This window comes from Colius striatus, chromosome 1 (assembly GCF_028858725.1).
Source record: "Colius striatus isolate bColStr4 chromosome 1, bColStr4.1.hap1, whole genome shotgun sequence".
NCBI lineage: Eukaryota > Metazoa > Chordata > Aves > Coliiformes > Coliidae > Colius > Colius striatus.
Window position 1 is genome coordinate 144,019,518 of NC_084759.1, and position 16,796 is coordinate 144,036,313.

A 16,796-nucleotide genomic window follows, 5' to 3' on the forward strand; every position below is an offset into this window, starting at 1 on the left:
CTTATATCAAGAGCTGATTAGCCTCATTAGGACTAGTCATTAGATTCCAAAGGAAAATCATTACTAGCTAATCTGTGTGAGGGGATATCTCTGAGCCCGTTGCACTGCCATTACGAGCAAATGGCTAAAATGTTAAGAACAGTAAAATCAGAACAAGCCTAATGTATGGCATGAGTCAAGCCTCAAAGCTCCAACAGATGCAGTGGTGAACATTGTCTGATAGTGCCACAGCACTGTACAGATTCAAGTCCTGCTGAATTCAGTGAATAACTGGCATATGATTTTTTGTCTACAATAGCTCCTCTTTGCCTTTTGTGGTTGAAATGGTCTCTTGATTATAGGGTCATAGAATCATAAAAGGACATTTAAGAGATCAGCCATCCCACCCTTGTCTCCAGTAGTTTATTTTCTCACAGCACCTGGAGATGATGAAGAAATAACTGTATTTAATAACTTTATTAATAATGTTGTTGGTTGTAGTTTCAGAAGACACACCAAAAAATGTCATCTATGCCTGTTTCCCAATTGTCTTCCACAAAAATGACAAATTGACCTTTCACTCTGTAGCTTGTTTGACAATTTTAGAGATTTGAAAAATAATGGGAACAGGCTTCTTCCAATGTAATACTTTTTTAGTAAAAGAGAGCATGTCTTTCTTACTTTGTCTTTATGGTATGTGACAGTGGTAACAGAACCAGTAAAGATATCTTTGAACCTCTTAACCTTCAGCAGAGGACTTCAGAAAGAAACATTTGCTTGATAGAGGCAGGAATTCCTTAGCAGAAAGGAAGGACTGAATGCCATCTTCTAGTTTTCACCTTCAAATGCAATGTAGAAAAATCATTGTATGATTGTCATGACATTAGAGAATAGCATTATAAAGCCTCCAAAATACTTAAAATGATTAACTATAGAAGGAATAAAGTTATCTCTGGCACAGCTGCTTGGACATAAGTAGGTAAGAGCTCCTTTGAATTTCAAATGTGTATATGTAACCATATGCATTGTCCTTAGCTCTTTCCTAGCATAATCCTCAGAAACTTCACTCCCAGAGAATGTAAGAGGATGATTCAGACATTTTAAGTAATGTGGATAACTAGATTTTTGTACTGATGTGAGTGTAAGCCAGCCTCTGTGAACAGTGGTGACACCAGATATAACCGTTTTTTCACATGAAGTTGAGGGAGTTTGCTCACGTCAAGTAGTTATTATCCAGCTTGCATAATGCTTGCAGTATCTGGCTCTCTATTCATGCACTCTGCCAAACCTAGTAGATGAAGAGCCATCATAAAATATTTGCAGAATGTCTGAGGTATTAAAACAGGATCATAAATCTGGCATTTGCGTTGTTCTGGAAAAGCCTGTCAGAACAATTTCTTCTGAATTTATGAAATCTGTCCTCACCTTTTCATCACACAGCATTCTGCTCTGTACTCCTTTTCTCATTGACTACCTTCCATAAGATGTCAGGGCTGACTTTGCTTTGGACTTGTGCAAACTAGTTTGTTTAGAATAAGTCTTTTTTTTCTTTCATTTTTTTTTTTTACCCAATAATTTCCCATCTGCAGTTAGCCAGCCCTGTCTATCCCCCCAGGCACCTTTTAACTGAATTTTGTGCTGAAGTGACAGATTCTTCTATTTATGGCTCAAATAAATTGCAAGCTCTTGCATTCCTTTGCTGAAAGATGTACTGAGGATTACAGAGACCATCCGGATAAATGAGAAAATGCTACAATATCCTTATTCCATTTCTGCTTCCTGACACAATGCTGCCAGCACTAACTGTGCATATATTTTTTTGATGTAGATACCTGTGCACTTGAAAATAGGTCCAACACTCTCTCCTCTTGCATGAAGCAGGAAGAAACTAGCGATTTGGGTACACTTGCTTCCACCCACTGGAGGTCAGCACAGATCTTTATAGGAAGTAGGAAAAAGCACTCTGGGATTTTATGAAAGGGAAATGTTATAGTGGATATGATACCTAGAGTTGCTAGGAAAGTGTGTTGCTCTGCATTGTACCTGATGTCATCTCAGGATTCTTGACAGCAAATTTCTTGCATGTTCTTCTACTTAATTGAGACAAAGAATAGAAGTGGGGTTTGAAAATCATCTACATTGTAAGGAGAAATGATTACTGGTGGTGAGCTTTAAGTAGCAATCAATTTAAAAGAAACCCAAAAAACCCAAACCAAATTATTTCAAAGTACATGAAATCCAGTTGTCCCATTTTTAAGGTTCAGAAGAAAGTAACTTCTTTCCACTGAAGAGTCAGGTTAAGAATCAGATTGAAGTAGTCAGATAGATCTGCAAGCCCTATTGGAGACAAAAAGTAATCTCTGGTAGTTTTCTGGATGGTCAGAATTTCACCTATAGATTTTAAAGTTTGAAAAGACCATGATGACTGTGTTATCTGAAAGTCTGAATCACAAAAACAGTGAATGAAAGGCCAGACCACTGCAGGGAAAATTAACAGATCTTGAGATCTGGAAATCAGTAGAAACTAATGAGAAGTAGAAACTAATGAGCTAGAAAACAAGGTTTTCTTGATCAACTACTTTTATGAAGTCCAACAAATATTATTGAGTTTAAAGCTGTCTTCATGTTCCAAATGTCACAGTAAAAACTTAGCAACAAAGGATTATTTGTCTTTACTATTATTTAATAAATTAAGAACTAGAATACCGCTTTGCAAGTGATTAACGCTGAAACTTCTTTGTCAGAAAATTGATAAAATAGAAGAGTGAAAAAGTATTGGGTCAAATTTTCCCTTTTCCCCACAAAAAAAAACCCCAAACCAATGTAACAAGCAGTGTTTAGAAGTTGAGAAGTTTCTTGCAAGCTCTTTCTCAAAGACCAACATGAGATGGCATCTGTAATTGCTGTTATATGGATGTAAACTATCTGGAGAAATTTTGAGTAGCTTTATTGACACTTTTTATATTAGATGTAAGACAAATAGTTTCACCACTAGCAGAAGAATAAGAAGCAAAAGATTTAAACCTAGATTCTGAATACTGCCCACTATTGCCGTTTGTTTAAGCATACATTTGCCAAAGCTAAGGGAAGACAAATAAAAACTGTCTCCACTGCTTCTTCTGAAACAAAAAAAAAAGGAGCAAGAACTAATGTTATTACTTACTATCAGAAAAAAAAGGTTTTTCTGTCAGATAAGGAACCAAGAACACATTCCTCACTAAATCTCTCCATCAGATGCATAGCCTGTGTACTACTGTTACTAACCCCTTGCTCTGTAATCTCTCTGTATATATGTCTAATTTATCAGTTTCTTGTAGATTGTCAGCAGCCTGCTGCCTCCATACCGCCACACGGCTCACAACTAGCCAAGGGGCCAGATTGCCAGACTGTCAGGTAAACTTAACTAACTCTCTTCTCTTTGCACATAGCTGCATGCAGGCCTGCAACTCCCCTCCTCCTCCTTGTACAAAAGCTCTTCACTAAGCTTCTTCCCTAAAAGCAAACTTTTAATCAACTTGAGGAACAGTGATAATTTCTGCAGTGACAGTACAGACATAAATCATAGCATTCACACACTTATATCCCTGTAAAGTATGGAAAAGAATGCAGAATTGGTTTTTGCAGTCCTCATTTGGTCTTTTTGTGCAGTTTCTCAATGATGTGTTGATAAATGCCATTTACTAGTTTGCAGTTTGAAGTTTTACATCACACTGAAAAAATGTTGCTAGTTCCATTTAAAGTCCTTAAAATCCTTGTCCACTATTTTCTGCTGTATTTTAGATGTTAGAGCAATTTGAGCATATCCTCAAGTGCTTTGGATTTATGGAAATTTAATGCCTACAAGTCTTATTTTAACCCTATTTAATTGACCATCATGAAGCCAAAGCCTATTCTGTTCTTTCCAGAGCAATTTCCCAGTGGAGAATATGCTCCAACACCATCACTCTCTAAATGCTATCAAACAGCTCATCCTGCAATTTTAAGCTTTTTCATCAGAATGGAAGACCTACCTGATCTGCTGTTTCTTTATGTTTATCTGCAAGTATTAACTTGTTCTGCAAACAAACCTGCAGAAAGGGATAAAATCCAAAGGAAAGTCTTAGGGTTTTCTACTTTGACCCAGAATTCCCTCTCTGTTAGGAAGACCTCATTAGTTACAACCAGAACTGGAAGTGTTGTTCAAGAAGCCTTTCTTGCCATGTTTCCAAATCAAAACCATAGTATATGGAAAACAATCATGACAATTAAAATTATGGTTAATATTAAAAAAATTCAGATCAGTCATCCCACAAACAACACTCACCTGTACACTTAATTGAACTATTCAAATGACTACTGGCTTTTACCACTACATTGATATTCTGCTTGTGAAGTGAAAACAGCACACTATTTTTGATATATTTGTGCTGTTGCATTGCTTGTCTCAGCCACATAGCTGCACAGCAGCGAAACATAACAAGATTTAATGCAAGTCAGCATGATGGCACAAGTTGCTTTACATAAGGTAATTTAAACATGAAGTTTTAATTTGAAGGCTTTTTAAAGAACCAGTGAGGCTTACTGAGGTTCAGATTTTCTAACTCCAGCAGAGAAGGGAGCCAGGAGCTTGCATTGCCCTTCCTCATCCTCTGACAGTCTCTCCTGGTATGGCACATAAGCTTTCAATCACATGGTTATGCCAAATAAGGCACATTAAAGTTCTTTTTCTGAAGTCACTTGTTTTAGTAGAAAGGTATGCTAGTTGAAGTCTCTAACATTACTCTTACAGTAATGTGACCTCTCACTGGCATTTCACCCATGATTAAACAATAGCTTGCTAAGACTTGTAATTCACACAGATGTTTTCTGTATCCTGCAATATGTCTAATCATGTTCAAACTAGTTAATATGCCTGACCATAACACAGATAGATTCATTCTGAACTTTAACATCAAATACAGAGAGTTTTCCCTCACCCATTACCTATATTTTAAGAGGGACTTGCGTAACTCTGGATTTTCTAGCAATTGTGATTTCAGTGCATAGGCTTTGGTTAACCTCACTGGATAAGCTATGAACAGATTCAAGCCAAATGAAAATCTATCTAGCCTGAAAATACAAATGAAAATACATCTAGCCTGTTTATTTACCTATACATCTACCTGTCTTTTTGCTTGTCTGCATATTTCAGCTGAAAGCTGATCTGGAGAATCTGTGCCAACTTTTCTGAAGATATTTTCCAAGTAAACTGGTGCAACAATGCGAGAAAGTCTAGTTCTGCCTTCCATGCATCTCCTCAGTTTCTAGGTCCAGGAATACAGGGCAAGAAACCAAATCTACCCCTACTCTTGAAATTACTGTATGTTATTCCTGGCATCTGTAGCTAGCTGTCTGATGGACTATGTTGGACAAGACTAAAATATTGCCATTATCCAATAGTAAAAAGAGCACGTCTGACTTAGGATTATATTCAGGTTGCTATTGAATGCAGTGAAATCCTCATGTTCATTATCAGAGGCCCAACTCTAGACTCAAGTTATCTATTAATAAAACCAAAGAGCAAACCCCTAAACTGATACTGCAAATGAAGTAAATACTAATTTTAAATAAGCAGTAATGTCTTTATTTCATAAAAAACATATTTATTTCTTTAAAAATAGTAAAGAAATTAAAAAACAAAGTAAAAAATTACTGCATGCAAAAGGGTTCCATTTGAAAATGTCACTGGTCTTTTTATATTTTCCATTGCTGATTTGATACAGTTACAATCAATGCCAGATACCATTATATGCAAATGGCATCTTTAAGATGGAGAACAGAGTACTTACTAACACCAAAGGGCTCTGCATGCTCTTTTCCGATTTATTTGAGAAGGATATTTGCATTTTGAGTACCAGGGAAAAAACAAGCTACTCGAAAACAAACAATAGTAACTAACAAAAACACTAAAACACTAAATACTAAAATAATGCTGATTAAAAATACTAAAAAATTACATAGACTTGATTCATCAAAAGAATGAATAGATGCCCCAAATGATGCCAGCATTTAAAGTGAGGTTTAAAAAAATGTCTGTTAAACCCAAATGTTCTAAATGCTGCACATATCCCATGGAGACACTGTAACAACATTCTTCCTTTTTCTCAGTTAATAGTCAACGGCTTCACGTTCTTCCACATGTCCCTATTGCTATGTTTTATTAATCTCACTTGCCATCCTCTACTGTCTGCAACTGTCCCTGCGCCTGATAGCTCACTCCAGGATCTGCTGTCACAATCACCTATACTGACATAAAAAGCACACTGAATGCCACGAGTCACTTGCTGATTCTGATGTAATTTTTTTTTTTATACACTGCTACAGTAATCTGCATTAATTAACTAGATGTTTTGTTTTTCTGAGAAGAGGATAGTATAACAGTATAGTTTTATGAAAAGGTTCACATCTACTGGGACTGTAAATGATGGGTCTAAATATGTTGCTACAGAGGTGCCTGATAAACTTGTAATTTTTTTCCCTCTTTCTAATGTCCCTAATAATTATTATTGGTTGAAAAGGAAATGGTGAGATAAAGTTTTATATTTCTTCTGTGCATAGAAGTGTGCTTGTATTTCAAAGTGAGAAGCAATACAGAATTAGCAAGATGATAAAACGAATGTAGGGGCTAAGCACAGTGCTTCCTAATCTGAACACAGGGAAGGTTTGTATTACAGTATTTGCAGCCAGGGCTGACTTAGAACTGAAGATTATGCCAAAATAAACATAGTAGTTCATATTTGTGTAGGGGGGAATCTTATGTGTCTCAAAGAGATCCTCTTTCAGGCCATTTTGCTGGGCATAACTAGCCTTAACTGTGGCCATTTCCTCACCGGTCCTCTCCCTCAGAACATGAACATCTCGTGTTGCTTATTTTTAAAGCTGGAAAGGAAACCCCAAAATACAAACACTTCTCTGCTAACGAGCAAGTAAAATGTCTGCTGAGTTTCTGTTCCTTTCTGACAATTACAGAAGTGCTTTGAAAAAGAAAAAGGGGTAGCAAGGAAGGAGAGTAAGGAAGTCTTTGTAGGTTAACATGACCACCTCCTTGTTTATCTTCCTCAAATGTGATCTGAAAGTTCTAACTCACTTTTATTTCTCTTAAGAACTTAAACCTAATGCTTCTCCTAAATCTATCTTGAAAACTTAGGAGATGCTGAAGCCAGGAGCTGGTTCTTTATGGGTGGATAAATTTGAGAGTAAATACAGACCTTTTAGGTACATCTGCAGTCACTCCTGACAGACTAATATAAGTGGAGCAGGCAAAGATATTGCTCAGATCCCTCTTTAGATGCTTTGTCTACATCTGCATGTGGCAGAATATGGCAGAAAAAAAGGATAGTTACAGCCATGGAAATAATTACTTAGAGAAGACAGGTTTGATGTCTTCTCAGCATTTGATTAAACAAGTCCAACTTCTACACTTCAAGAAAATATTTTAGAACAAATATTTATGCTGAACTGCTTAGGGTTAGATAGAATCTGTATGGCCATAGTCCATAACACTAAACACTTTGGGACTGACCTACTCAGGCAGCTGAGCACAAAAGAAAGCTTGTGAGCTTCTATAAATAGTGCACTCTCACCATCCATTTTGCAGTCAGGAAACTCTCCTTCAGGGCATTGATGTGAAAAGCAATCTAACAGAAAACATTCAGTCTGTGAAATAAAATAAGTCTAGAGGTGCAAGGACTGTAGCTTCTGCTGAATTGTAATACCTGTGGACTTGTGATTGTGCTCCTAGGCTTCTCTGTTTTGAAAATGTGGACATCGCCATCAGCTTTCTCAGTGGTGATGGTGCACACTTATTTCTGACTTCAAGCAAGCACAATGCCACTTTTTTGTTTCCCTAAGTAAATGCTATATGTGGAGCCACAGACATTTTCAGTATCACTGGCATTTCCAGAGGCAGATTTTCAAATACCTCTGGCATTTCAAATTGATTCATTTCCAGCAATAGACTAATTGCATTCCTTCAGCCAACACTCCAATAGTCTGTGCTGCAGAGATAATATGTAACAGCACAATTTCTGAGGGAGGAAAAGGGAGAAGACAAATTTTCTTGAAGAAAGGAACGTAAATGATTGTGCTTCATCATACATCACACTGTTGAATTTGGAATAACTTCAAGACTGTAGAACATTTGAAGCATTAGGGAAAAAAAACTCTTCCCAGGCACATGAAAGAACTGATTTGTGTTGGGATTTTTAAAAAATAAATTGCATTTATTTACATTCTACTTTGGTGTCTTGTTTTGCCACATGATTTCCTTGCAAGTTTAATGGCTGTCACTTAGCTTGACATCAGAAAGATGAGCTAAAGTTCATCCTTTTAAAACAGGTCAGGAGACCAAAGAATCATACAGGGCTGAGTTAAGCTCAGTGCGCGTTACCTACTGCAGCATAGCTCAGCGACTGCAGAGCTGCTTTTACATGAGCAAACCTGGTTATCCAAAGCTTTCCTCACAGGAGCACCCTGGAACTCAGCACCAAGAAGTACTCCAGCCCCACCTGGTTGACTAGTTCAGACCTCTCTGCATGATATGACAGTGTATACTATAAATGCTTAAAGGATTAAAGGGGTGAATGCTGTTATCAGACAAATGGTATGTGAAAAACAGTCAAATGACCAAAGTATATGACAAAATTAGATTCAAACAGCAGAAAACCAAAAGAAAAAAAACCACACAACACCTCCCCACCCTTTGGAAATGTTGATTACAAAATATGTAATGCTTATGTTGACTGACAAGGAAGGCTATATCATATTTGCACTAATGTTCTAGTAAATAGGTCACATTCTGTAAGAGATTACAGTTTCAGGAAGTGATGAAACCTGATTTCCAGATTGGCACGGTCCTTCATTTCAAAAAATCAGTGGCATATAGAAAAATCTTTAATGCTCACATAAAGATGGCACGTGTATTTTGTCCTTCAAATTTGCTCCCCAATTTTGCGCATGCATTCATTTCTCCACACAGCATTTTTCATCAGAGCATGCAAACAGCAATTGTGTACATGAACTAGCGAGCAGGCTGTCTGTGCCTCTTCATGTATGCATGTCACTCAATGTGTGTGCACTGAGGATTTTTCTTTATGTGTACTGTGTATCTGAGGACATGTATTTAGAGACGAGGCTTCATCCCCCTTTAAAGTGTTTCCAGCCCTGTGCTATTTATGTGCACGTAAAAAGTTTGCCATGCATTTTAAGTACTTTTTCTCTTTTCTTTTTAATTTTCAGTCCTAATGCTCTTCCAGAAGAGCAGCCACATTCCAGCTCTCAGTGTGCCCCTCTCAACTGTCTCTCTAAGCCTCCTCCTCACCCCTAATCTTCATATGCAACGTAAGAGAAAATGCAAACAGAATGGAGTTCATGCAACAAAGGTTGGGGTTGTTCCCAGTAAGCGGGTAGACAATTCTGCTTTGTTGCTGCATTGACAAGTCTGGATTCATATCCCCTGCTCTGGTGACTGAGGGAAGGTTGAGAAGAAGAACACAAAGCACAGAGCCCAACCTATCAAGAAGACTTTTTATGGTTCCTCTGATTGTAATCAAACTTTGCTATCACAACTAAAGTGTAGTGAAATTTAACATCTCGACAGAAATGTTCCTCCCAGCTGCTTGGCTTTACCTCTGAAATAATGAGAGACTTAAGCCAATATTAACAAAAAAAAAAGTATGTTAACAAAAATTTTACCCTCACATCCTCCAGGTTCGGCCATAGGAGCCAGTTCAAATTTCCTTTTGTCATCAAGGGTGTTGATATTTATTTCTTTCTTTTTAACAGAGTTTTGTGTTTATAAAATACAACCTCTTCTCTTTCTTTTTTTTTTTTTTTTAAGATTGTATTTAATTCAGTTTATTTTGTAAGACCAAGGAGAAATAGCTTAAGTGAAGAATGACTGTGTTAATATTAAAAAGAGGCGTGTTGCATTGGCCTGCATATGGCCAATTTTTATTGCACAAAAATGTTGGAAATGGATTGAATTGGAATGTTAACAAGAACTGTATATTTTGCTGCTGCACTGATATTTTTTATGCAGTTGGGTTGTTTTTAATTCCTATTACTAGCTTCTGGTTTTGTTCTAGCTCTTCACTGAGAGATAATTATTGAGCCTAAGAAGGAGATGAAAGGATGATGTATTGATTTGTTTTCAGATGTTTGCTTGCATTGTATTTACATTCTTGCATTTCAGACAAGCAGATGAATTGGTGCTGTTTTATTGGGGTTACTTTCTATTTGGTATCTGAGAAAGAAAATCTAAACCAAGTAGACTGCTGTGTGCTAATTAAAAACATTCTTTCCTCCCACTCTCATATTCAGGATACTAGCTCAAGGCCTTACCGTGAAGGCTGGTATGAATGGTGAAGTCGTATGCATTTCTTGTGAAGTATTCTGTGGTGAAAGAACTCACGCAAGTAAGGGTTAATGGTGTGGATCAAAGTTAGTAGGACTACTGTAGTGCATTTTTTCCTTGCCAAAAATCAACAGACACAGAACCTTAGCTCATGTCAGTTTATGACAAATACTCAGGTGATCTACACTACGCAGACTCTATCGCAACAGTGCACAGTTGCTAGTTAAAGATTCTTTCCTGTAAAAGCTAGGTCAGTCTAGGTTTCTTTCTTAAAAAGTAGTGAGTTTCAGAACAAAATCGAGAATAGAGGAATTTATTTTGCACAGTACCTGACAGCAAGGCAAGTGGCTAAGTAGGTGGTCAAGGCTTAGCACCTATGGGCTTCCTGGCTGGTCATCAGCTAGCAAAAAAGTCTGCAGTACTGCCTACCTGCCTACTTGTTGGTAACTAGCAGACTCCTTGCTTTGTCAGGTGGCCTTAATTTATTTATGAAAGAAAGGCTTAGATATTTCCACATGTCTTTTTCCTTCTCAGCAGCATATCTAAGACCTACAAGTGGGAATCACAGTACAGTCTAAGGTACAGAGCAGCCAGGGGTTAAAAAAAAAAGGTTGCTGTAGGTGCGGTTGGAATAATTCTTTCCTATTCTGCCTGAATCTGAGAAAATGAAGCTGTCTTCAGTTAGTAACAGTACTTACCAAATGCTACGATACAACAAAACATCAGCAGAGGAAAGAATCGGTGACCACTCAGTGTGCCTAACAAATCATTATTACCATAGTACCAGTAATGAAGGTGCTGTAAATAGAAATACTCTATGTCATCAACAACGTATGTCGTGTAACCTTGGCAAAGCAGCTGAGCTACTGTAACAAAACATTCAGAGTCAGAGGTGAGGGAAAACAGGAACAAACTAACATCCAGTTCTGATCAGATCAAACAGACAACATGGCAATGTTTCGACTTCGGTTTCCATGTGGTTTGCATGGTTCTTCTTGTAAACATTGATATTGCTATTCAGTACCGTACTTAACCTATGTGTTGTCTTGCCATAGAAAAGTCAAGTGGAACCTTGTTCAGCTCTCTCATTATGTCTGACACTAGGATTAGATGCTGTTTTGATTTTTATTTTTAGTAAAATAACAATTTGTCTGAGGCAAACGCTGCCTTGAAAAAGCGTCTCAGAATTCCTGACCTTGTCAGACTGGTGTATGAGTATCTTAGAGAGGCCACATCCGTGTCCAACAAAGATAGCTGCTGTATACATTTAAAAAGTAAAAGAATTTGCATTGCACTTTGAATACAACTACTGCAGGCTACACTTGGAATAGTTTTTCCTATTTTCATATCCAAATAAAATGCATTTTCCCACAATTTAAGTTAAACAGAAATTCAGAGAAATTTCTTTTCTATACAGATAGGAATTTATTGGGAAAAAATGTTGTATCAGAACACTTGTTTAGAAATGTGTTTGTTTGCAGTTGTGATTTGCAGAGCAACTTTGGGAATCTGAAACATTGTACTGGTATGTCCACATGGATTAAGTGTTATGAAACAGCATCCAAGGGTATAGAAATTGTGGCTCCATTTTATAGAAATAAATGGGTTTATTAAATTTTTTATTCTCTTAAGCTTTAAATTCTTAATTTCTAAGTTTTCAATTTACATTTTTTAATATGTAATAAAACATAAGTGTTGGAAATGTAAGACAACTAGAAACAAACCAACTTAAATGTACAAATGGCTGTAGTTATTGCATTGTAAGTTACAAAACTGTGTAGGTCCTTGGGACAACTTTTGTCAGTTAACCAGTACAAAATAAAATATATATCTTGAACATGAGATGATAAACTCTCCTTTATTATATAGAGTCTAGAAAGATACATGTTTGTGAGAGATTTTGTAGGAAATATTTACATGCAGACAAAACCAGAAACAAAAGTCTGTTTTTTTAACAGTCCAAAAATATTATGTTTTGCCCATTTAAAATTCATTTCTGTATTGATATATATTCTGATTTTTAAAATAATAGATTAAAAAGTGATACATACATTTTATAATGGTTGAGTATACTCAGAAAGGCTGAAATGCATCTTACATAGGAAATTTCACTCTGAGTTTCATATCTGAAATGCAGCTTTTCTTCCCTTTGATGACCTTGAATTTTTTTTTGATTTGGAATAGCCTGTTCAGTTCTAGCACATTTTGGTTTGGGTTTTATTTTCCGATGTAGTGAAAAAAATATTCCTTGTTCAGTTGATAAGATCCATTTCTGGAAATGCAGTTTATAGGAAATATGTGAAAAAATAGAAAAGAAAAAAAAAATTGAATATACGGGGAGAAAAATATGAATAAATACATTGCACAATGTAATAGTATCAAAAATATATTTTCTATCAGTCAGAAGGCAAATGGAGGTTTTACAGAAGAAATAGTACAATTTTTCATGCTAATGGCATAGAAGTTTCTGTCTTCTAGATGGAGGCAATAGTGATATTCTCTCTGATTGATCCAATTGAGAGGTTGGCATCTCTGAGCTTTCTCCATCCACATTTTTCACAGTAGCTTGATGTAACCATAACTATACAGTAGAGGTCATAGAATTAAACTGTAATTAAAGTAATGCTGCAAGTTTTAATGCCAAGATGACTTTTATTTTTTATTTAAAAGAATTGTGAACTTGTTTAAACCATTTGCCATGTTTAAGAAAGGAGATTTTGTTAAGAAATACAACCTTACTTGTGAAATGTGACCTCACCTATGAAAGCTGCCCATAATTATGTTGCAAATGTGTTAAGTAAGCTGTTAGGAAAAAATAACCCAGTCTTCACCATACTGGGAACAGCATCCATGACTCTAGGCCCTTATTTTGATACCAACCTTATTGTTCAGCATGAAATGCCAAGATCAGTAGTTGTGCTTCCAATTCCACTATAGCTGCATTAATCATCATCATAACGCATAGATTTTATCAGCCCTTCTGAGGTCTGTTCCTTTATTTGGAGGAAGATGCACATCCACTGAGATTGTATTAAATTTCTTTCTTTTGTACTTTGGAAATCTTCATTTGAGAACGGCAGGCACTGATATTTTACCTTTGAAGTATGAGAATTGCTATAGTTACCTCTTTAAAAATTCCAGTCCTCAGTTTTCTTTAGCTTTCCTCTGTGGTGTTTGCAGTGAGTCTGAAAGGGATATACAATGTTCAGACTTTTTTTAACCATTAAGAGGGTTTTTTTTAAATATAATTAAGCATCTTTTGGAAAAGAAACAAAAAAAATTGCCTTTCACCTTCAGGCACAAACACATCTAAATATACAGTATAAAATCATGAGATTCTTAACATCATGTAGCTTTTTCATATCCATAATTAAGCCAGGAAATTCTTATTTCTTGTGCAATCTGCATATTCCTCCTGTTAGAAAGACGACTATCACAGAGAGTCTGTATCTTTCATTTGGAGCATGGCTTAATTCCTTATTGGATTTTAATCTGTTTCCTATGCAGTTCTTGAAAATCCCCTTCATGAAATTTAATGGTACCAAGTGACAAACTGATGGAAGGTAAAGACAAAATCCTGTATTCCATGACTGGACGTAATGTGAAGGCAGACTCTGGGTGATAGAGCCTTGTGTTTAAAAAATGCTTTTCGACAAAGCTTTGTATTTATTTTGATTAGCATTATTTGCTGTAAAAGAAAGGGTAGAGAAGAGTGTATGTTCTTTTCTCAGCATTACTAATCTGAGTTACACAGTTTTTATTGAGTATATGGTTATTGGATTTTAAAAATATTTTTGAAATTGGTAAACACAAGTGATTGATAAAAGTTTCTAGTAGACTGACTTGCCAGCTGAGTTGTTATTCTGTCAGGTAAGAAGAAGAAATAGAAGTAATCTAGCTTTTTTTTTCCCTACTGTTCACAGATTTGCTATGTGTGCTATGCCAAGTGAATAAATTACATCTGTTTTTATTAGTTATTGCCCTATTGATTTTCAGCCCTGTGGTTTGACTGTTAAAGGGTTAATTAACTTGATCCTTTGTAAACAATTAAAAAAAAAGAAAACTGACATTTTGTGACTTTTGTAATCTATTGAATGTTTCCATTTGCATGATATTCTGTATCTAACAAACCATACAGATTGCTGTGTTCTTTTCAGAAGAGTTTTAACATTGGTGGAGTTTGTGACAAATTCAGATTTGTATACTGTATGTTTACTGCTGTAATAACTCAGCTACTCCTATGTTGAATTGACATTATGTTGTCCTGCCTTCTTGAGGTTAAATGATGGAGTGTTTCTAGGTGGTGAAGGATATAAAAGTATATATGTTTCTTTACTAAAGACTGAATATTGGAAACTCTTCTTGTTGCTACTTTATGCTAAAAGCAAAAAAAGTTGAACAATTCATGTTTCCAAAAATGCATCATTTGTTTCTAAAATTGAAGTAATTCCCATGTTAACTCTTCCTTGTCCTTGTAGACAATCCTAGATTAACTGCCTCGTGAGGGATTCATAAAGTCTGTGCTTGTATATGTGTAATATGATCATGCAGTCAAATGGTTGGGAAAAAACACTCTAGTGCTGAAGAAAATAATTAAAAGAAGCCAATATACTGATTCTTACATCTTTCTGTTCCAATGACAATTACAGTGTAATACATAACTGTTCCAGTGAATAAACTGGCCATTTTTGTTCATTTAATGCCATGCTGTCTGGTCTGCTTCTGTTTATGTCAGTCTGTAGTGCATTGGCTTGGCTTAGACTTTTACATTAATTTAGCCTTTAAAGATACATAATTTTAAGTTTAAAAGTTATCAATCAGGAAACTGAGAAGGGAAATCAACATTAAAGGAATTGGGAATCAGAATTAAAGCAAGTTTTTTGAGACTATCTGAGGCAGATACTAAAATACTGATTTCCTACACAATGTTTCAATATCTGCATAAAGTCTCAGTACAAGAATGCTTTGTAAGGTGCAACTCTCCACCCTCAGGAGATATGGAAGAAAAGGAAGAGCTGAAGTCAGCATAAACTTGACTGGAGAATGCGGTGTACAGCACAGCATACCATACCTGCTTTTTAAAGTGAGAAACATTCCTTTCACTTGTAGAAGAGCCTTGCATTGACAGCAAGGGGGTCAAAATGCTCCCCCAGCAGCCAGTCCTGCAGTAGTCCAGAAGCTCATGCTTTGCAGGCAAGTGGCCACTGCACTTCCTCCAGTCAATCTGGCTGCTTGCAGGGTCTCTGCGGGGAAGCAAATATCCCCCTTTTAGAAATGAGACAGGAAATTGAAAGATCCTGGAGGAAGGATTGCACCTGCATGTTGTGATGCCAACTGGTCAATGGGAACTATTTTGGAGGGCTGGCTTTGTTTTTGGTTGGCCAGTAATGTGCTATGTCTAGTAACAGGATTTGTGCATGGTGAGAGAAATGCACTTCAAGAGCTATTACTTGTCTAAGTTCTTCCCACACTCTCTTTTTTTTTTTTTCTCGTCTAGCAGGAGGAGGTTTCCCCTCTTATCTGTGTTCATTGCAGAAGTGCCTTTGGCAACTGTGTTGCATGATCATTTTAGAAGGAGTGTGACTGCTCTGGATAGAATTTTCTTACAGTGGGTGTTCCTCCTCTTCCATTTTAAATACAAACAGTTTTTGAGAATTAAAAAAAAAAGAAAACAAACTTTTCTTCCCCAATATATTTGTTTTGATAGCCATTTCACAGAGAGTTGCCCTTTGTGTGAACATTCTCATGACAAAGTTGATTTGAGAAACTTCCAACCTGTATTGCACTTTCCTTTTCCACTGTATCATCCCTTTAGCTGGTCCTCTGCAGCTCTCCAAGAGGCAATGGTATGAGCAAGGTCACTGAAACAGTCTAGGTTAAAAAAAATACAACAAAGAACTAAAAAAAGATATATTTTGTTTCATAATAAAATGTCTGTGTAATATCTCCCTTGAGAAGTACAATTACCCCTTGGTCTGAGGTAGGAGGTAATTTCTGACAAATAAATCAATGGTTTTGCCTATAGAAATATGCCAGATGATAATGGAAAAGATCCCAAAGGTAAAGTTTACAGTGGCTGACACTACAAGTCTTTGGTTTTGGATACATCTCTTGACAAATCCTGCAGTTACACTTAAAGAAACACACAGAACTCGCAGCAGGAGCCATAGTTTGACTTTCTTAACACTATAAAACACTGACAGGCCACTGGCAACTTAGATTAGGCATAAAAAATTACTATGTGATTTTGAGTAACACTGAAACCTAGATTTCATTAAACCAATTATAAGTACAGAGATACTGATCATGAAGAAGGCTATATGAAAGGGCTGGACATCCACATCTTCTAGCAGTCTATGAATGACAAATACAGAAAAGACTATTTTATATACAGAACAAAATACAGAAGAAAAATAGAGCTAAAATAACTAATAATAATTATGTA

The 16,796-nt window shown here is 36.3% G+C and overlaps 1 protein-coding gene across 12 annotated transcripts in view; it reads left to right on the top strand.

The window, feature by feature from the left end:
* LOC104560303 (protein bicaudal D homolog 1) overlaps positions 1–16,796 on the top strand; it is a 304,772-nt gene that overhangs the window by 171,401 nt on the left and 116,575 nt on the right. For 2 of the 12 annotated variants that reach the window (XM_062010576.1, XM_062010585.1), the window contains exons 9-10: positions 3,297–3,372; positions 9,235–9,405. The exons of 6 other annotated variants lie outside the window; for them this stretch is intronic. In XM_062010576.1, the coding sequence (XP_061866560.1) occupies positions 3,297–3,372; positions 9,235–9,322 (164 nt within the window). In that variant the 3' untranslated portion in view covers positions 9,323–9,405. Of the gene's footprint in view, positions 1–3,296; positions 3,373–9,234; positions 15,052–16,796 lie in introns of those variants that run through there. 4 more of the 12 variants (XM_062010634.1, XM_062010565.1, XM_062010605.1 and 1 more) reach the window with 4 other exon arrangements.